The following is a 21805-nucleotide window of genomic DNA, read 5'->3' as shown; positions in this document are numbered from 1 at the left end:
GGTGTCTTACACATGTCGCTCAAGAATTTGGGGTAGAGGTAGCCAATTTGTGGTCACAGCCCCAGAACTGTGTCCCTCTTCTTAGCCATCTTGTTCTCTTATCTCACACCCAGCAATAAGCTTTCTTATTCAGCTTCGGGACCCTGTCATGGTAACCCTTCATCTGCCCTTTGACCCCAGTCTCTGTTTTCTCTGCCAGATCTGGAGCAGCTTCAGTCTTCAGCAAGGGCCCTTTTCCCTCAGTACCGAGGGAGCATCTTCGGCATCCGTGAGATCATGTTTGTGTCCATTTGCCCAGGTTGCTTTTCCTCCCCAGAGTAATGAAAATGTCCTGTGTACCCCATCAGAGCAGTTTGCTCACAGGATAGAGACCGACTGTTCACTGATTTCTCCATCGCTCTCACCCCATTTATCAGAGTGCTTTGTGCATTAGGATTCCTAAATCTTGAGGGTCAGGATGATTGCTCCTTAGCAGCCTCAGGCCGAGGGCTAGCCAGCTACATATTAGTGTGTGACTACAGGCGTGTGTGGGGCCCAAGTCCCCAGAGTCCAGCCTATGCATGGAAAGAAGGCATTCATCCCCGTCCTGCTAGAAATCGCTGTCAGAAACATTTAAAATTACACTGGCTGCGTCTCCTGGCTTCACAATCAGTGATGTTGTGACCTGATATCCCACTGCCCAACCACAGGAGATCAAAGAAGATTAATCATTGTGTGCATTGTGTGTGTGTGAGAGAGAGAGAGAGAGAGAGAGAGAGAGAGAGAGAGAGACAGAGAGAGAGAGACAGAGAGAGAGAGACAGAGAGAGAGAGAGAAATATTTGTAGAACAGAGAGAAATAATATTGGGTTAAAAGTATGAGAACTATCGTTTTATATAAATGGCTAAACCCATTCAATGATTCAAGTTATGACACTCCACACACCACCCCCCAAAAAGATAAAGAATACATTGACATTTTAATTCCCAGGACTTTGCAATGTGAGCTTATGAGAAAATAAGATAGTTGAAGATGAAAATTAAATTAAAATGAGATCAAAGGTGCCCCCCTTGCCAGAATGGCTGCAGTCCTCTAAGACTATGGCCTGGTGAAGAGACAAACACAAGCGCTTGAGGTTGCCCAGCGACGATGAAGTCGGACCCTGGTGTGACCCAGAAGCAAGCCCAAGAGAGCCCTAGAAGCTGGATGGAGACAAGGGTGCTCTAGTTTCCGAGGTGAATTGTTCTAAATGCAGCTTGGCTTCAGACTCCCAGCCTCCAAGTCTACGAAAGAGCAGAGTTCTATTTGGCGCCACTCGGTGATGGGGCCTTTGTTGCCGCTGCGGTCGGAAGCTGACAGTGGTCAGAACAGTGGCGCAAACTCTCGGGAATGGATCCAGAGTTTGCTTTAGCTGCGCCCATTGCTGCCAGCCCCATCTACCTGCTCTTGAACAGCGACCCAAGAGTAACCCCAGAATGGATCTTCATGTGCGAATTTAGCTTTCAGATTTTAGCTGAATCCTATCTTTTTTTTTAAATATTTATTTATTTATTATGTATACAATATTCTGTCTGTGTGTATGCCCGCAGGCCAGAAGAGGGCACCAGACCCCCTTACAGATGGTTGTGAGCCACCATGTGGTTGCTGGGAATTGAACTCAGGACCTCTGGAAGAGCAGGCAATGCTCTTAACCTCTGAGCCATCTCTCCAGCCCTGAATCCTATCTTTTGTCTGCAAGTGTCCACCCCTATGGAGAGGCAGCCCACAGTTAACAGGTTGACCATTCATTTTACTTACTCAGTAAAAGATACTTTGGAGAGAACATGTTGAGAAAATTCGGTCCTTTGTGATGGACAGGGAGTTTCACAGTAGAGAGGGCCATCCACCTACTGGCCCCAGTGTTCTGCAGGCTGTGTGCAGCTTTTTGTAAGGTGGGTTGAAGTCTGGATTTTGTCCTCTCCAAGACAAATGAAGAAAGCCTCCCCCTTGCTGCTTTTCCTCCTCCAGCTCACTGCTGTCTTAAGTCGTTTGGAAGGTCTGAAAGACAGGAGGAACTATGGTGTCAACCCCTTCCCTTGCCAAGTTACTCATGAGGTGTCCGTGTGAGGCATCCCCAGAACAACATCCCAATGGCTTGCTTACGCGCACTCTCCACGTGTTAAATGAAAACCTAACCAGGTTCTGAATTCATAAGAAGACCCTGCCTGACTCTGACCCTTTGTCTCTGTATTTGAGGCCATGGGTCTCTTAATGAGAGATCAAAAGGGAATTAAAGGAATTGAATCTTTATTGTGTCTCTGAAAGAAAAAAAACTGCAAAATTCTGACCTGTGTGCTTAGCTTTTTATTCTTAGTTTGGTGTTGGAGGAGTGGTAGCAGGGAGGGGGAACCTGTCATTTCTGTCTCTGTCCGGTGGCTTACAAAGCTAGGTAACATGCACTTGCAAAGCCCAGCCTGTACCTTCCAGGGATGGTGGCTGTGCTATTCTGCTCTTACTAACCAGTCCTCATGGTGTCCATGTGGTTAATGCGGAGGAACAGAAAACTGAGTTTAAAGCTCACTGATGTCACCGTTGTTGTTAGATACCTGTTTTCCCCAGCCATTTAAACTGTGCCATTAGGCACATTTGCCTGAGGCCAATAAGAACTCCATGCCATAAAATCAGCTCCAGTGACAGAAAAGCAGCCCTGCACCCTCCTCCTGCTTCTTGGAGCAATTGAGACATCCTTGTGGTAAATGAGGTCGGCCTCCTGACAGCCACAGCAGGTGTCCCCCAGAGGGACAAGCACAAAAGCACAGACTGCTCTTCTGGAGAGTTCTTCGGTCACCGGGAATGGGTGATTCCTGCAGAAATCCGCCCTCCCTTCCCTCCTCATGTTGCATTCTGCCTGTGAGATTTGCTGGTTTCCTGTTCCCCTGTCTTCTAGCCATTTCCTTCTATTGTCACCGTACACTGAATACTGAAATCAGTAGTGCCGTTTAGAAAGAATGCCGTGGGTCGGTCTGTGTCCCGGCGTATGCTAACCAATGTATCCAGAATGACCCCGTAAGGTTTTCATTGATATCACCTTTGACAGATGAGGATGACATTCACAAGGGTTTCTCCAAAGTCCCACAGCTCATAGTCCCAGTCCTGGCTCCCTTACTTCAGAGCCCACTGAGCTGCGTCCAGGTCTCTTAGGATCTCACTCGCCCCTAACCTTATGTGAGGAAGATGGAAGCTCACAAAGCAAATGAAGAAAACGGTTGCCAGCCACCACATTGTCCATGGGGCAGCGTCTGTGCAAAGTACCCATTGTTTTCCAGCTCTTCCTTATACTCGAATGTGGGGAGGTTGCTTGCCAGAAAAATGCAGGCAGCTGCCAAGAATTGCAGTGGATGTCTCCTTGCATTACTGCAGATGCGCCAGGAGGCATTGCCTTGACTGCTGCACTGGGAAGGGAAGGCACAGCCCAGCTGACCGCAAATTGCCAGCGTTTGTCTAGATCAGCCATTCGATTAGCAATGAACAGGATTCCTATCTCTGTGGTGCAGAATTGCACAGACGTGTTAAGAGTGTGCTAGAATGTTTTATAAACCACACCTGTCAGTCACAAGCAAGAGGGACTTGTAGAGCTCACTTCCTTATTTCATTTTTATATCTTACACAGTCAACAATTTCAAACATACTCTCTCATCCTGAGAGGAATAATGGAAGCATCAAGAAACCATGCATCCAATTATCAATCTCTATCCCACAAGCATTAATAGAATGGGTTGGTATTCTTCAGGTCCCTCCTGCAATATCTGTTAGAGCTCATTGCAGAATAAAGGTCTGTATTAATTCGCACATGTTTTCCTTTTACTGTGTCCTCAATATGTGGACTTCAACCTTTTGCTGTTTTATGCAAATTGGGATTTTGTGATATATTTGAAATGTGCATTTGACTGGGACGGAATTTGTAAATGACTGGGGACTCTAGAGTTTGTCAGTACTGGGATTCTAAGTTTTGTATGCATGTTGTGTTGTTGTGTTGATCTGTCTGCCCATCTGTCTGTCTGCCTGTTGGTTTGTTCTCTTCAATAGACCAGGCATTTGGAAAGACCTGAAGACCATGGGCTCCGTGTCCCTCTCTATATTCTTCATCACGCTGCTCGTCCTGGGTAGACAGGTAAGACGCTCTTTCTGTTGTCTCCTAAGGTGCAGATCTGCACTGTAGCCATGTTTCTGTTTTTTTTTTTAAATGTTTCAGATCATCTAATTACTTAGATAAGCGTAGCCACCCAAGGTGTGGGCCAGATACAAAGGAAAGGTTGTTTGTCCACGAGGGAGACTTCAGACCCCAGAGATGGGAATCAATTAATTTTGCAAACAGCTGAAACTACAGACCCTGGTGTGGGTCGGTCACAGTGAACAGCACACTTCTTCCCAGAGTTAGCATGCCACCTTGGCTTCAATTGCAGCCATTCCTCAAAACATGGTTCTCTGCAACAAAAAACAAAAAACAAAACAAAAAAAAAAACACAACCCTTTATTCTGTGGTGCAAATGAAACTCTTCCTCATTCTTGGAACCTCTGCCTGCTCCTGGTCTCGCGGGAGAGGCTATAAAGAGTGGAGTTTAAAGATTACCATGTTTATGCCTGTGCACACAGTCAGCTGCTGGTGATTGTATTGGAAGCCAGGCAGCGCCGTCCCCAATATCTGTTTTAAAGCCTAGGGTATCGGCATTGTGAAGCCATGGATGATTTGGGTTAAAAGGCACCGAACCTTTAACATGGGTGAACCAATAGAAAAGCACATGAACTCTGTGGCGAATACCCACAGACAAAGTGACTCTCAGTCTGGCTTCCAGGCTTTCTTCTAGGTAGCACAACTGCACAGCTGGGCAGAGTCTGTTTCATTGGCTAGCATGCAACCTCTGGGACTGTCCTCTAACACCTAAGCAGGATGAACTGCATGCTTCCTGGGAGCTAGCAGAATGGCAGTCCCTGGGCTCAGCTAGTTGGGGCCCTCAAACCCTGTGTGAGCCTTTTTCTCCCACCTCAGTCCCTCCGTGTCTGCATTTCTTCATTCTGCCTTGTGGCTTGGCCTTGTCACACCCTGTCTGCTTTGGGGGCTTCATTTCTTTCCCACTTCTCCTGTGACTTGATCATTTGTCTGTTGCTTGTTCTCACTACTGACCAGCTTGTTGCTCTCAGTCATGGAGCAGCCTTACCCCTGCGCTTCCTGGGTCACCCAGTAAATTACATAGAAAAGAATGAGCTTCAGTCATGGGGAAATAGCACCCCTCGGCGAGCCGCCTGCTTCTCCGTGTCATACCATTGACGCCATGTCCAAAGTCTCTTTAATCATCACCAGTCAGATCACCTCCCATCCCAGAGTATTCGAAGATGCTAGAACCAGATGGAATCCCACCCACCAACCCATTTTTTAATAGCCATGGGGAAGGCCAGCATTCAGTACCCCTCTGTGATTGTGGTCATCCCTTTTTTCTCTTTACCATAATGATACACGCACTTCATATCCCAGACACCTGGGAAAGGCATTGCTTCCCAAAGGGGTGGAGTAGCTCGTTGTGGTCACTTATGCACCTCGGGCTGTGACTCACAGGTCTGCATGAGGCGCATGGGAAACACCATGGCGGGCCAGGAATGAGGGCTAGCCCTCAGTCCAGAGCCAGCACAGGGATGATTTGTTACAGAAGAGTCTTCTGGGATAAGAAAAGCTGTGTTCCCACACCCTTTCCAAATCACAGATATGTTACAAAGAGCTGCCTGTGCTTACATGAGATCTCCATGGGCTGCGGCATCCATGACCACTTCCTAGCTTGTTTATCACACAGAAGAACAGGCATTTTGCAAGCTACCTTCATGGGTGTGTGGTCTCCTTTACCCATGGCCACCTTCTCCTGAAGCAATAGAGATGGGTTTGCTTTCTGAGCAAATCAGCAGCCTAAGGCTCACTCTAGTTATATGAGCTTAAGGAAAGCATTGACCAGGCTTGGAAGTTGGTTCAGGAGTTAAGCATACTTTGGCTTCTACAAAAGATCCAGGTTTAGTTTCCAGCACATATGTGGTGACTCACAGCCATCTTTACCTCTGATTGCAGGGGATACAGTGCCCCTATTCTAGCTTCCACAGACAGTGGGCACACACATAGTACACAGACATTTCTGTAGACACACGCACATACACATAAAATAAATACATCTAAGAAAATTAAAGAAAACTCATCCAATCTCTGTACAAAAATCTACAGTAACACTGGCTATATTAAAAATTTAGTTTATGAGTCTGATTTAGCCAATGGAGGGCTAAATTAGGAATATGGAAGAAGCCCATATTACCTCTAGTTTAAACTGTAGCATGCCACATGTCAAGTCTGTGTAGCATTTGAGGTGCATTCCTAGTATGAAGCAGGGCAGTCTCCATGATCCCGCAGTGAGGCTGATGACATTTTTTTTGGGTGTCTGGACCCAAAGATGAGTCAAACCCCTTCATGATCCCTGATTTTGTCCATGAAGGCAGACAGAAAGCTCTTTCATTCCTCAAGGTGGGTTTTGGAAATAGGGCAGAGCGTGAACCTGCTATGAGTCTGTGTTGATTGTAACACAGCACTGAGGGTCGCCAAACACTTGTGACGTGCTTCCTGCCTGACACAATTTGAGATATGGTAGCTATCTGAGGAACAGGAAGTTTACAGAGCTAAACTGTGGCTCAAAGAGGCTGAGCGGAACTCCCACTGTGCTCCACAAGGGGACCAAGGAGCTCTTTAGCTCTTCTCATCAGCTCTGCCCGCCCTACAGTCCCATGGTTCTGTATCAAATCTCCATTCTCATGTAAAAGATAATGTTCTCGTGTTATCTTACAGAAATAACAGCCATTGAATTTAAGACCAAATTTAACTTCAAGATAAGTTCATCCCCAGATCCCCATCAAATATATCAACATATACACATGACCAAGTAGTAAGATAATAGTCACGACTCTCAGGATGCAGGGCTTGAACTGTTCAGTTTATTACTGGTTTGAGAGAGATACATTTGATTTCCTTTTGTGGCCTTCAGCATGAGTTTCTCTTGTGAACAGTGCTTATACACAGAAGAGAGAATCTAAAGCCGTTTTTATTGCTTGAGAAACTGATACAGATGGACTGGTGAATGGATGAGAGAGATGCTAGAGAGTTTGTGGATGCATAAATAGATATAAATGATTGACTGATATTGATACTATAGGTTGAGTACATAATTAACATATGCAAAAAGAGCTATGATATGATAAATTATAGATAGATAGATAGATAGATAGATAGATAGATAGATAGATAGATAGACGGACAGGCTAAATTTGTAAACAAAAGAAGAAGTTTATTATATTATATGTCTCAAAGTTTTAGACATTCAAGGGCAAGCTCCTGGCACTCTCAGCAGTAGTGAAAACCATCTTGATTACATCACATTGTACTACAAGTGTGTGGCAAGAAAGTTTTAATCACAAAATAGAAAGCTAGATAGTCTTCCAAATCTCACAGTCTCTTTAAAGGAGGTACCTCCAGTAACTAAAGGACCTCCCATCAAGCTACCCCTCATGTCTTAAAGGTTCCATGCCATCATCACCACACTGAAGACCAAATTTCTAACACTTGAACCTGTCAGGGATTCATGTAAACCATATCCAAACTGTAGCAGGAAGGTATGTAGGTGGACACATAGGTAGATAGTAGATGATAGGCTATATTATGATGCATAGATACATAGAAAGATGAGCAAATAATCACTTAGCAGATATTTCCAAATTACTGATGTCCTTCCAATAGGAGACTGACAAAATATTTGCCTGTGATGCCATAAAAACGTCTGAGCAGCCTCTTGCTGTGGCTCATGGGAACCTTGAGACTTAGGTGCAGCAGGCTTACTACCTGAGTTGGCTGGGAGGTGGTCTCATTTACATTGCTTTCCTTTGTGCCTGACTTTGGATATTCCCCTGTCTTCTTGATACCCCACCATGCCTTGCTCCTTCTAGTTAAAACCCAACTGCACTGCCCAGTTGCTCGCAGATTCCAAATAGATATTGCATTCTCCAAGAGAGAGGACTTTTACAGTTGGTGAATGGCACAGTTTCTATTAATATGGTGTGTGAGAAATTTGACTTTAAATATGCAACTTCTCATAGGTTCATTTTTGAAACTGCCTCACTGTGCAAAGTGAAAATAAATGCTACATCAAAGAAGGGAATGCTTCTTGATGTATCACGTGTCGTTTGGATCAAACCGATTAGTGAAGAATTGTTGTCTGTCAGGCTGAAGTGTGGGTTTTTTTCTAGAATCCCTCCTTGTGCTTGAGTGTGTGTGTGCTGTAATTTTTACAATTAATCAAACCAGTGCAGCAGCGAATGCTTAGTCTCAGTCTCCTTTGCATTTATGTTAATAACTTATTCCCTGTGCTGAAAGTCGCCCTCTCCGTGAAGCCCATCTTTGACAGAAGGTTTCCCTCAAGGCTGTTCCGTTACACTCAGTGTATCACAGGAGACATGAAATGCTGGCAAGGACAGAGGGTCACTGTCAGCTAATCAGTTTCTCCATTTCTACAATATTAATCATAACTGGCTGATATACTTTTGTATTATATTTTGATACATGCTAAGTCATGAACACGTGTTTCTCCAATGGCCCTTTTCTAATTCAGTAATGTCAATGTACACTCTTATCTACAATATCCTGCCATTCTTAATACACAGTGCAGTGAGAAACAAAAAAATCCATACTGAATGAACAACTCTATAATTGTGGTAGGAGAGACTGCTTTGCAAATTCTAAGGACAAATTACCACAAATTTTAAGTGTTTCTTATGTGGCGCAAATCATTGTCTAGCAAGCACCATGAATTTCTTATTTATTCATTATTTTCATGCTACTAAGCTGCTTAAGGAGTAGCTCGAGCTGACTCTTGGCCGTCTAGAGGGGAGCTTACAGTCGTACTAACTTGTCAGTCTGCAGAGCCCCTAGGTCCCTGTTGCCGAGGCCCACACACCCCTCATTCTGGTCTTTGCAAATCTGTTTTGTGTGGTGACTGACAGATACTTGGGTGGGAAGGCGGGCTCTGTGGGGAGGGCGACAGTTCCGTTTTGTGCCGCTTTGTTCTTCTTGTTTTGTTTTCTCTTTATGACCTCCACTCTGGCAGGACAAGATGCCTATTGTTTCTTCACCTCTGTGTCCTCTTGTAACAGAGTGAATATTACTGTAGGTTAGACTTCCTATGGAAGAACAAGTTCCAAAAAGAGCGGGAGGAGATAGAAACCATGGAGAACCTGAACCGAGTGCTGCTGGAGAACGTGCTTCCCGCACACGTGGCTGAACACTTCCTGGCCAGGAGCCTGAAAAACGAGGTCAGATGGGCAGACTGGGGTGGGTCGGGGTCAGAGTGGGCTATACACTGGATAGGCAGCGTGTCCACGGTCGGCCTGACGTGTTCCATTTCAAGAGGACGTTGACTATCCATAGAGACATCAGGGGAAGCGAAGAGGTGTATCTTGGTTACTAGAATGCTTGCCTAGCATTCTTGGGGTCCTGAGTTTATAGATGGGATGACTCATACCTGTGATCTCTGCGTGAGAAGTAGAGGCAGGGGGATCAGAAGTTGGAAGTCATCTTCAGCTGCACAACAAATCCAAGGCTAGCCTTGAGTGAGGAAAGGACCATGTGAGACCACGGCTCAGAAAAATAGTCTTCTAATATCTAAGCAATACATAATTTGTTCTTAAGAATTTCTTCCAGGCTGGTGAGATGACTCATAGGTAAAGGTGATTGCTACCAGGCCTGATGACTTGAGTTCAGTCTCTGGGGCCCACATGGTGGATGGAGAGAGCCGACTCCGCTAGTTCTCCTCTGACCTCAGTAGGCTCACACTGTGGCAAGAACAGAGGCACACGCATGTGCAATCAACTGCAATTTAGAATTTCTTCCTTAAGCATGGAAAGTTCTGAATGCATAATAAGAGGCTCAGCATTCCCAAATAAGCCCCCTAATTGACCACATCTCTCTCCCCAACCATGAAGGACACTTTCTTCACCAACACCCGTGTGATAGAGTCCAGGTCAGGAGGCCCAAATAAGCCAGAGCCGTGCTGTCGGGTTCCTTGGGAGACTCTCAAGGCCTTGGAATCTGAAGGACAATGAGCTAATTTATGAGACTGGCAGATATAAGAGCTTTCCGTAGAAGCAAGAGCCCACAGACCTGAGTCTGCCCACCTTGAATGGAGAGAAGTGGGCATTTGAGGATGCTCAGCACACTTGGATAGATTGTATCATTGAAATGTGCGAGTGACCTGGGCAATGAAATGTTCTGCTCTTTGCGCTTTTTTTTTTAAATATTGCTGAGAAGCAAGGGAAGGCAGACAGATCCACAATTGGACATCATTTCAAGTATTAGGTTAGCACCGCCAGCGTGATGCCCTGCGCTTTCTGAGACGGCTGAGCCGTCTTCTCCACAGGAGATTTGTGCTGAGGTTTGGGAGAGGATTATGAAGGCAGCAGAGGGAAACTGGACGGAGGAACTCATTACCGGATAAACTCAACCTGAGTGAACAGGCTGCTGCGCATCCTCTCGTGAGGAGCTTGAGTGAACAGGCTGCTGCGCACCCTCTTGAGAGGAGCTTGGAGCCGCTCACACCCAGGCGGAGATGGGGAGCGGGTTTCACTAACAGACATTTCGTGGCTCCCATCCACCGCTTTTTCCTTATGCCTCCCCCCCAATACTATAATTCGTGTTGATTTTATTGCAGATTTAATGATGCTTAATGTATTGCATTTATGCCCCAGAGATGTATTCTTAGAAAAGTGAACTTATAATTTACAGACAAAGTAAGTTTTGATGTGGAGAATTAAAAAAAAAAAATAACCCTATGAGGGCAGCAGCTGAGACATCCAGGGGTGCAGGGCGTAGTGGTCATGCCAAAGCATCAAAACATGCTCTCCTCCTCGTCACCTGTGTCCCCTGACCTAAGCAGCTGTCTCAGAAACCGCAAGGAATTAAGTCACTGCACAGATTAAGAAATTGTTTTAGTGGTACGGGAGTCTCTTATACCTCTGGCTGTCCCCAGGTTTGATTTATTTATCGTTGTGTGTCATGTGACTGGTGTGCGTGTGTCACGTGTGCATGTGGAGGTCAGAGGACAGCTTTGGGGAGCTGGTTCTCTCTGTCTGCATGTGTTTTGCAGGCTTGCGTACCAAGCGCTGTTACCCACTGGCCATCTCGCTGATCCTGCTCGTTCAGTTCCTAAGTTTAGCCTGCTTCTGCTGTGGCCATCTGAGCCAGCTGGTGCTGCCCGAGATACAGAAATGGACAGGACAGAATGTCCACGCCAGGGGACAGCAGTCTGTCTGTCAACACGTATCAGGAGTGTGGCTTTCAGGCTCTGGGGAGGCCACTGTAAGGGACGGATCCCTGAATCTGAAAAGAAAGTACTAGAAACTAGGAGATGGAAGCAGCAGGTGACAGAAGGACTGGAGGGAAACCCTGGACCCAGAGGGAAGCACCACAGCCCAGGGCTTCCCTCCTTGTAGTATCCTGGGCCAGGGCAGCAGTACAGCCCCCTCCCTTTATCCTCTCTGTGTGTTGATTCCACGCAAGCCTCCAAGCACAGTTTCTCTTCTTCTTCAATAGCCCTGGTCCCTTTTGTATCCCTGTGGGCGAAATACCAGAGCACATGTTAAAGGGGAGAAAGGTCCATTTTTGTTCATGGTTTTAAAAGATTCCGTCCATGACTGGGTAAAATGAAAAGCCAGAGCATGCGGTAGCCACAAGGAGACGCTCCCAGTGACATACCTCCTCTGGTGGCCTTACCCCTCATATCCACTACCTTCCGGGAATGACCAGAATGATCCACCCAGGGATTAATTCATCTGTGAGGTCAGAGCCCTCATGCTGTAATCATCCGAAAGCCTCTTCTCAGACATGGCCAACGGGGTGCCGCACAGCTTCCCCAGGCGCTCCTCAACCCAGTCAGGTTGTTCTGAGGATCCAGGTGAAGGGGGTTATGTGTAAGTTTATCCAGGCAGCCTCGGTCAGGGAGCCAAGTCTTGATCAGCAGACATTCTGGGGATATACTTTGTAAGCAAGAGCCCTTCGAGGACTCCCAGACCAATGCCCAGGGCATCCCTTATCTATGAGAACAATAGATTGGTTTGCCCTGCACTTTCAGGAGAAAGCACTGAAAAGTGGGCCAAGCCTGCGCATGCTCTAATTGAAACTCAGTTATAGGTTTTGACCTGTATGGAACTGACTAGGAGACCAGACACTGGAAGAGGAGAGAATATCGTGAAGATGAGACTTACTGTAAGGACAGAGTGGGGCCCCTCCCATAACCTAGGGCTTAGTACTGACTGATTTGGGGCTCTGAATGGTCCCAGGAAACTCAGGAAATAGATAGTGAGCCCTGACATTTGAAAATGCCAAGAAGAAGGTATGATTGAGTGACAAGGCCTACGGGCTGGGACACTGGGACTAGAACTAGACAGACAGGATATTTAAAGTCAAGAGGCTGGGTGTTTCTCAAGGACCGAGGATGAGAAGGAATACTGACAGGCCATGAGGAACAAGACCCGGTTTACATGAGTAATTGCAGCTTTGGACAGCTAATGCCATTACTCTGTGCCTCAGTTTCCTTATCTGTAGGACGAAACCAATGGTATGGGCTTTGTAGGATCACAGCCGTGTGTGTTAATAAAGGTGTTGTGTTCACAGAGGTGAACATCCCATCATGAAATGGGTGCTCCTTATGTGATGGCTGTTAACCTACCTATGCCTGTCAGGGGAGGGGATCATGCACAGAAAATGGTTCCTAGTGTTGCTAAATGTCCCCTTAGCCTTAAGCGGAGAGTCGGTGCATCTTTTAGGACTCATATTAAATGGTCTTAACCAAAATGGGCTCCCAGCTGTTATCTCTTCTCTGTGGCCTTGATGCCCGAGCAGTAGCCAGCATTCCTGGAACCTGACCTCAGGAGTCTCATATACGTCAAGTTGTCTACACAGGATAGGAAGTTCAGTGCACACAATAGCTCTAAAGAGATCTGCGCTGCAGGCTGACTCAGCCACACTGAGTGCCGGGAAGACAGGAGAGCCTTGATATCATTGTTCTTGCAGCATTCACGGATGTGGAGACAGGAGCTGAAAGTGCGACACGTGCCCGGTCCTGGGAATAGGGTCTTGGCATGAATCTTCTTTTCCTTGAAGCTATTGTGACCTTCCTTTGGGTTGCCATGCCCTGAAGTGTTTATTATGAGGCTGAGCTTGGTGTAAAAAAAAAAAAAATTGTCCCTCTGAAGGTACCTGAACCTGGAATTATGATGCTCTTTAAGTGTGCACCCTGCCAAAGGATTGGCCTAGCTGCCAAGGGAGCAGAGCTCACTGGTGATGTGTGCAGAGTGGCACCCTGTCCCCCACCCTGTCCCCCACCCCAGGCACATGAGCAGCACCAGCCTCTGGAGTGCTGCTCTCACTCCGAGGCTGGCTGTCTGGTTTAACTGACGTCTCCTCACTCTTCGGGGCCGAGTGAGACTTTCCTATGCTGCACTGTAAACCCCGGTGCCAGGCTACACTGCCTGTGCTGCGGACAGGCTCTCCGCACTTGGGATGAGCCCACCACAGCCCCCCGTTTCTGAACCCATTGAACTTGAGGGTTCCACTATACAACAGGGAACAATGGAGATGCCTTGCAACTGTGAGGGCAGGATGCTGTGGTTTTGCTGTCCTTATACAAAGGACTGGAGTCTCTCTCTACTTGAAGTGGAAGGATTTTTCAACTAGATGCATCTGGGATTTCAGGCCTGTGAATAAGTGGCCTGAGGGGCTCCGTTCTTTCTTCCTGGTGCAATTGAAGGATTCACTTGAATAGTTTTATCTTCTTTGCAAGACCCAATAAAGAGGGGAAAACAGACTTACTTCCAAAGGATCAGGCCATAGCACACTATTTTATTATAGTATTGTTCTTTGAGGAATGGCTCTTGCTTCCCTTCAGTTGGCTGAAGGGCATTTTGTCTAGCCCAGCCTCTGATAGATTACACCTGTCTGAAGCAGAGAGGACAGGTTTTACTCAAGGACTCCAACCGATAGCTAGTGGCTGATGGAACTTGTACCTGCACTTGAGAGGTTTATCTGTCTCACTGGCAGCTGTGGGAGGGTCCAGGACTGGGCTATTGCAGGTAAACAGGGTATGCGTATCAACAGCATCTTCCAGGAAGAATGGTGAGGTTCTTATAAAACAGATGGATATTCTTGAGTGGAAGCAGCACTCTAGTGGCCGTGCTGTCTGTGTGTCCGGCAGGAGGAGGGTCCCACTCTCCATGGGCATCGCCATCTCCACAAGTCCTCCTCTGTGTGGAAGCCATGAATGCTCACATCCTCTCTGTCTCTCGGCAGGAGCTGTACCACCAGTCCTATGACTGTGTCTGTGTCATGTTTGCCTCCATCCCGGACTTCAAGGAATTCTACACGGAATCAGACGTGAACAAGGAAGGCTTGGAATGCCTTCGGCTCCTGAATGAGATCATTGCTGACTTTGATGATGTAAGTGCTGAGGCTTACCTGAAGAGCAGGGATGCCCCATCCCCACAGCGTATGCCTCTTAGACAGTTGAAATTAGTTCAGAATGGTGACATCATGCCTTCAGACTTGCCCTTCCAAATAACTTTCCTTTCTTTCAGTTTCTCCTCCCTCCTCTTCTTCCTCACCCTACCGCTACTACAACCCCAACCCCTATATTCTCACCCCAAATCCACTTCTCCTGCTTTCTGTTTAGGAAAGGGCAGGTCTCCCGTGACTATCACCAAAACATGGCATATCACGTTGCAGTAAGACTAAACAACAAGTATTGAGGCTGGGCAAGGAAACCCAATGTGAGAAGTAACTAACCTGGGCTCATAGAGGCTCACAGAGATAGACCCAACAAACAGGGAGCCTAGGCTGACCTAGGCACTCTACATGAATGTTATCGTTCTGTAGCTTGTTCCTCTTATGGGTCTCCTAACAGTGGGAACAGGGGGTTGTCCCCAACTCTTTTACAAGCTTTTGGGACCACCTAACTTTTGGTAATTTGAGCTCAAGTCATATCCTGTACCTTGTTTACTGGGTAATTGGGGGGGGGGGGAATACATTTTATTTTAAAAGTAATGTAACTGCAGAGAACAGCTAAAATCTGCATTTAAGTCATTAGAAAGAATGTCTAGAAAGGCTTAGCCTCCAAGAAACATACTTAACCCAACCCTGTATATAAAACATAATCAATCTATTTATTGCAGTAGATTATCACTGCAATACGGCTTCACTGTCTATTTCAAGGCCTTTGGCAGACACCAAATTGAGCTATATGTGAATGGCGTTTATTGCTGTTGACAAAGCAATACATGTGTGGGTGTTATATCATTTTCCAGAGGGGACATGACATATTGTTAGACATCGAAATAGGTATCATTTTTCACCTTGTAATTTTCTATCTATTAGAGAATAATGTGTCCTATTTTCTGGTAAGAAAGAAAAACCCACACCTGTGACTTCAAGGCCACTGCAGCTGCTCTCCTCATATCAATATTAGACAAAATAGAAGACATTTGTCATCTGTGAGTGTGTGTTCATCCTGATTCATGGAGCTTTGGCATACGTGAGGACACTGTATAGCATGATGGTTTCAGATCTGTGCAGTTCCGAGTGGCTTCTGGATCCTATGTCCTCCCTACCCCATCTCCACATGAGGTCCCTCCAGATGTTCATGGAGGAGTCATGACAATCAAAGCCTTCTGCTCCTATACCATCTGTACAGTGGAACGTAGTGGCATGTTAGCTCCAGCTTGCCTGCAGCAAGATGCAGGCTTTCCAGTCCTGACGAGTGAGTGCCAGTAGCTACGTGGATACATGACACAGGGTTTTCTTACATGCTTGAAGGTTTTTGTCAGTAAGGCTGGAAGAATAGTCTCTGACTAGCAGAGTAGCAAGAAAGCAGCAAGAAATTGCTCCTGGTCTTTGGTGGGTGCTGTTCATTTGAGACTGCCCTCCAGAGTCTCCTCCCATCCCTATGCTTTCCACAGCCTTCCCACTGTACCAGAATGAGGGTGAATGCTGAAGCCTGTAACTGGTACTGTGGCCAGTTGAGATCGGGGCTGATGAAAGGGTGAGGTCTTTAGCTGGGGATCTCATTCTCCTCACTTCAAGTGCTCAGCTGTCAAAACCTTGCAGGCCCTGCAGGGAAGACCTTACACACTGAATTGGTGTTGTATTTGTGCCTTTTACGCGTGGAACTGGAAATTTATTTGCAGCCTGTTTCCCACATCGTAATTTATCCTGGTTCCTTCCCTAAGTCTGACAGGCAATCTATGTGTATTACATCCTTTTGTTCTCTTCCTGTCCAAGCTGATGTGCTTATGAAGATGTCTGCTCACAGCATGCTCAGGTGGGAGAATGGCATGCCCTTTACTGTGGCCTAGGATCCAGAAACGGCTTGGTAGAGCCGGGGATTTAGGTCAGCGCCTGGCTGAGTAACAATGGTTGTCATTGCTCTGCAGCTGCTTTCCAAGCCAAAGTTCAGTGGTGTTGAAAAGATCAAGACCATCGGTAGCACATACATGGCAGCCACGGGTCTGAGTGCTGTGCCCAGCCAGGAGCACGCCCAGGTAGGTGCACACATGTCAACTGCCTAAGGATGCGTGTGTCCAGGAGCCACCCTGTAGCCAAACCCAGAACTCTACCGTGTGTATTGCCCAAAGTTGAATGTTCATAGTCCTAAGAGAATTTAAAAAAAAAAAAAAAAAAAAGGAGCTCTGGAAACTTCTTAGAGTTCTCTGAAGTCTGATTCTAGAAGATAAAACAATCAATTGTTGATTGATACCAGGTAAATAGACAGGTGATGAAACAATTAATAGTTGATTGATCCCCGACAAATAGGCATGTTAAGGCTGAGTGCTCCAGAGACTCCAGCTCTCTGCGCAGTGCCCAGTTCTGGGTCTCTTCGCTAATTCCCATCTACTACAAAACGAAACTTCTCTGATAAGGGTTGAGAATGCTCTGCCTATGAGAATAGCGATATATCATTAAGAGTCATTTGACTGCTATGTTCCTTTAGCAGAAAAATAGTAATAGGTTTTCCCCTAGGCCAGTGACCTTTGAGTATTTTCAGTCAACTAGGAATGGAGATTTTTTTCTTTTTTTAATTTTTTTTTTAATTTTATTTTGCATTCCAACCACAGTTCTCCCTCCCACCCCTCTTCCCCATCCTAGCCTCCCCCCAGCCCACCTCCCATCCACTCCTATCAAAAGGTAAGGCCTCCCATGGGGAGTCAACAAAGCCTGGCACATTAAGTTGGGGCAGGACCAGGTCCATCCCCACAGCATTAAGACTGAGCGTGGTATCCCTCCATAGGGAATGGACTTCAGAAAGCTAGCTCATGCACCAGGGATAGAGCCTGGTCCCACTGCCAGGGACCCCTCAGATAGACTAAGCTACACAACTGTCTCCCACTTGCAGGAGTGGAGGTCCCAGAGCTGCCAGTGTAGAATTCACGAGTTTCCATGAGCGTGGTTCAACTGTCTCTATAGATTTTTCCTTCCATGATCTTGGCCTCCCTTGCTCATATATTCCCTCCTCCCTCTCTTCAAGTGAATTCCCAGAGCTCGACTTAGCTGTGGATCTCTGCATCTGCTTCCATCAGTTACTGGATGAAGGTTCTTTGATGACAGTTAGGTGGTCACCAAACTGATTACAGGAGATGGCCAGTTCAGGCACCCTCTCCACTATTGCTAGGAGTCTTAGCTAATTAGCTGGGGTCATCCTTGTGGATTCCTGGGAATTTCTCTAGCACCATGTTTCTCCCTAACCCCTTAATGGCTCCCTCTATCAAGATATGTCTTTCATTAGGATGGAGTGGGAGAGATTTTTCTCTTGCAGTGTTTTGTTTCTGTGTTAATGTAGATAAATTTGTATGATTTGTTGGGTTCCCACCTTATCAGGAGAGTAGGCATGCTGAGTGGTATTCAGCATAGTTTCACACGCAGCCAGCTCTAGGACAGGTGTTACACAGAGGAACGGGACCCACCAAACCACAGTCTCCCTCCTAAAGTAGGGGGAATTCAGAGATAAGGAGGCATGAGTCCCACATTCTCGGTTCACACACACCTCCATTGGAGGAACTGAGAGACAACCCAGACCCCGATAAAACAAATTCCCATGAAGTATCAGGGAGGTCTGTTCCCATCCTAACCATCCTGAGTAGAGTGGAAGAGGGTTCCTGACTCAAGAGGAGGTATCCCAGGGTTTCTACTACTGAGATGAAACACCATGACTAAAAATAACTTGGAGGAAGAAATGGTTTATTTCATCTTAAAGTTTGTAACTCTTCACCCAAGGAAATCAGGTCGAAATCAAGGCAGGAACCTGGAAGAGTAGCTGATGCACAGGCCGGGGTGTGTTCTGCTTACTGGCTTGCTTAGTCCACTTCCTTATACCATCTAGGCCCACCTGCTCGGGGGTGACACCACCCACAGTGGTCTGGATCTTCCCACAGCAATCATCAGTTAAGAAAATGCTGCTACATTCTTGTCTACAGGCCAATATGATGGAGGCATTTTCTTAATTGAGAGTTCCTCTTCCCAAATGGAAGAGTCACGTTGAAAAAAGAAAAAACACTAGAAACTAGCCAGCTGTATTAGTTTTAGTTTTCTTCTGTTGTGAATAGATGCTTTCTTATAAAAGAAAACATTCAACTAGGGGCTTGCTTACAGCTTTAGAGGGTAATTCCATGACCATCATGGTGGAGAGAAACCCTGGTGTTGGAGCCGGAGCTGAGAGCTTCCATGTTGAAACAGCAGCCATGAGGCAGAGAGAGAGAGAGAGAGAGAGAGAGAGAGAGAGAGAGAGAGAGAGAGAGAGAACCAATTGGAATGGCATGGGCCTGTGAAACCTCGAGGTCTACCCTCATTTTACCCAGCAAGGCCTCACTCCTAGTCCCTCATACTTTCTTGGGGCCAGGCATTCAAGCATATGACTTGTGGAGTTATTCTCATTCAGACCACGACACCAGCAGTAGAGACAACTCTCAAATTATTCTAAATGGGTCATGTGTCCTTGTCAGGTGATTTCTTTCAGAGACTTAGTCTAAAGACTGTACTAATTGATTAATTGGGAAAAGAAGGAGACAAAGTAAAAGAAACCTAATGGATTCTTACCCTTGGACTCTCGGTCGAAGCCACCCAAACTAGCCTAGAGCCTGGGGTGAAAGAACAGTGGAGCCCTGTGCACGGTCTTGCCCATTTTTAACAGGTTGTATTTTCCCACATACCAGTAATGTATTGAAGTAAAAAGAAAATGTAAAATATAAAATACAGGTTTTTTTAATGCAACATTGCTTAAATGTAAGTATCTCATGTATAACCAAAGCAGAACTCGTTTTAAGTTTTTACTTTCTGTTCTAATAGAAACAGATTTTGTCAATGCCTTCACTGTGTACGTGTTGGCGTGTTCAGTCAGTATGATAAATAACCAGACCAGCTCAAGAACAACAGATATAATTTAATAATTGAAAAAGGGGGGAACTCACGCTACGAGAGTGGGAGGTCCAAAGTCCAAAATGGTCCAGTGAGCACCGCATAGAGAGAGCACGCACCTACCTACCCCGGTTTTTCTACCTGGGCTCCAGGTGGCCACACCCTAACCAGATGTGATTGGTTGAGCTTCCCCATCATCTCCCCCTTTTGTCTAAACAAGATCGATCCAAACCCAATACAACTATATACAATAGGAACAGATACCAAATGTAAAATTACAAGTAATAAACAATATTAAGCAAGAAACGCATAACAAAAGTTTTACTAAGCATTCTATTTCAAGGAGTCTAAATAATGTATTGAAATTAAGTTTAGCTAAATCATGAGGAGGGTAACTACAATTTTCTAATCTTCAACTCCATCAAAGATCTGAGAAGGGAAGTAATATTACTTGAGTAAACAGGAAGTACAATCAAGAAACTTCCAAAATGTGCAACAAATGACAGAGACAACTGACTGCCTGGGCAATCACCCAAAGTCTTATTTGCGATGTTGAGGCAACCAACTTTGGGTAAGGCCTGACGTAACTGACAGACTATTTCAAAGGCAAAAAACTTTTCAAAACTATCTTACCCTGTCTTGGCAGGATATGACAGTCCTGTTTTATCCATTCACAGATACTCTGTATCTCTGTCAGTAGTTGAGGTATGGGCATTTCTTTGCCCAAAGGCCAATTTGCCAAAAAGAAAGGCTCTGGGTGGAGTGTCTTTGGTGCTCAGCATTCTCTCGGGAGTAGATCAGTGTTGCCAGGAGTGATTGTGTCTCATTGCCACAGAACTCTAGGTTAGATTAAAGGTTTGATTCTGCTTCTGAGTCGGCATTGTGATTCACCAGTGATGGTTTTCAGCCCGGACAGAAACAGCTGGCTTCCTGCATCTGTCTCCTTATTTATAAAGCGAGAACATATTTCATAAGGCTCCTTATATCTAAACCTCTTTTCCTAAGATTCTTGGGAAGATGGCATTTACTATTCAGAATGTTTAAAGGACTCCATGGTCTCCATAGGCAATAGAAGTGCCAACAATGGCAGTACAGACTGTTTTCCACTAATGATATCATTGTCGTCTGGCAGGACTGAGATAAGAGCTTCTGGGGCATAAATGAAATATTATATGCCATCATATCCATGCAGGAGACTTCTACCCAATACAAGCCATTTGTGATTACAAATTTTAATTAGAATCTCAGCAGGTCATACAAAGATGGCTTTCTGTCTGAAAAGCAAAGTTCATTGCATTTTGTGAGGTAAAATATGGCTTTCTTGATAAATGTCAACACAAATGTTATTTTTCTTAAAAAAAAAAAAGAATGCCATGTCTCTAAAATGTGCTTCATACTGTTTCTAAAGTTATAAACAAAATATATTTATGTGACCAGATGTTTAGTTTTCATAGCCAAATATTCAATTTGCAAAATATGTGGACTTTTTAAAGAATTGGTTGGATTTTCTTAAATCCAAAAAGAAACAACATTATCAGAATTGCGGCCATTTGGAATCTGGACTTTACTTAAGATTGCCTGGGCATTGTCTGTTTGCAGAACTACATCTGCCCACCAGTTACATGCAGAGGGGCCTCAGCGCTCAGCTGGGCCCGGCCTTGATATCAGCCCCTGCTCGACTTTATTTGTGTTTTTAAAAGGAAATGGTGATTTCTAATTTAAATCACTAAGACAATGTGACTAGAAGCTTGCGTTACCTTTGAGAGCTGGTTGTAGCTTGTTAGAGAAGCAGGCATTTGTTAAGAGAGCAAACGCTCCAGAAACAGACTTGAAGTCCAGCCTGCTCCATCATCCTGTGACGGGTGCCCTGATGACCAAATGTCCCTTGAGGAAGTCTACAGCATGTCCAAACTGGGAGCTTGTCCGTCTCCTTGGCCCTTACTCCTACCCTGGTGACCTCAGTCTCCACCAAGTGCCATCCTTGCAAGCCATGTTGATTCCTTTCCTTGGCTTTAAGACTTCAACCTGCAGTAGCGAGCTGATAGTTTGGGGATAATTGCCTTGACTTGCAGAGTGTTGCCTTTTTAAAGACCATTTTACTGCAGAGTGAGCTTTCCCACCCTTTGTGGCTTTTCTGGTGACAGTGAAGAGCAGGGAGCACAAGTGGCTTATTCTCCCTGCCTCTGTCCCTCTGCTTATCTGCACAGCCTCCCTTGCTCCGCCTCTTACTGGCTCTGCAGGCCCCACTGACTGTACAGGAAGCTCCTGCTTTATCCCTACCTGGTCAGTCACCCTCCGTGTTACCACTGGTGGCAATTACTTGAC

The 21805-nt window shown here is 45.7% G+C and overlaps 1 protein-coding gene across 1 annotated transcript in view; it reads left to right on the top strand.

Annotated features, from left to right (window-relative positions):
- Nucleotides 1–21805, top strand: part of Adcy2 (adenylate cyclase 2) — a 333563-nt gene that overhangs the window by 298852 nt on the left and 12906 nt on the right. The window contains exons 19-22 of the mRNA XM_041632131.1: nt 4045–4129; nt 9184–9342; nt 14372–14518; nt 16507–16614. Coding sequence (XP_041488065.1) covers nt 4045–4129; nt 9184–9342; nt 14372–14518; nt 16507–16614 — 499 coding nt within the window. The remainder of the gene's footprint in view (nt 1–4044; nt 4130–9183; nt 9343–14371; nt 14519–16506; nt 16615–21805) is intronic.

The sequence above is a fragment of the Microtus oregoni genome, unplaced genomic scaffold (assembly GCF_018167655.1).
Source record: "Microtus oregoni isolate MIOR12 unplaced genomic scaffold, Mior012 000040F_ref0000088, whole genome shotgun sequence".
Classification (NCBI taxonomy): Eukaryota; Metazoa; Chordata; class Mammalia; order Rodentia; family Cricetidae; genus Microtus; species Microtus oregoni.
This window is presented reverse-complemented; position numbering and strand designations above follow the sequence as displayed.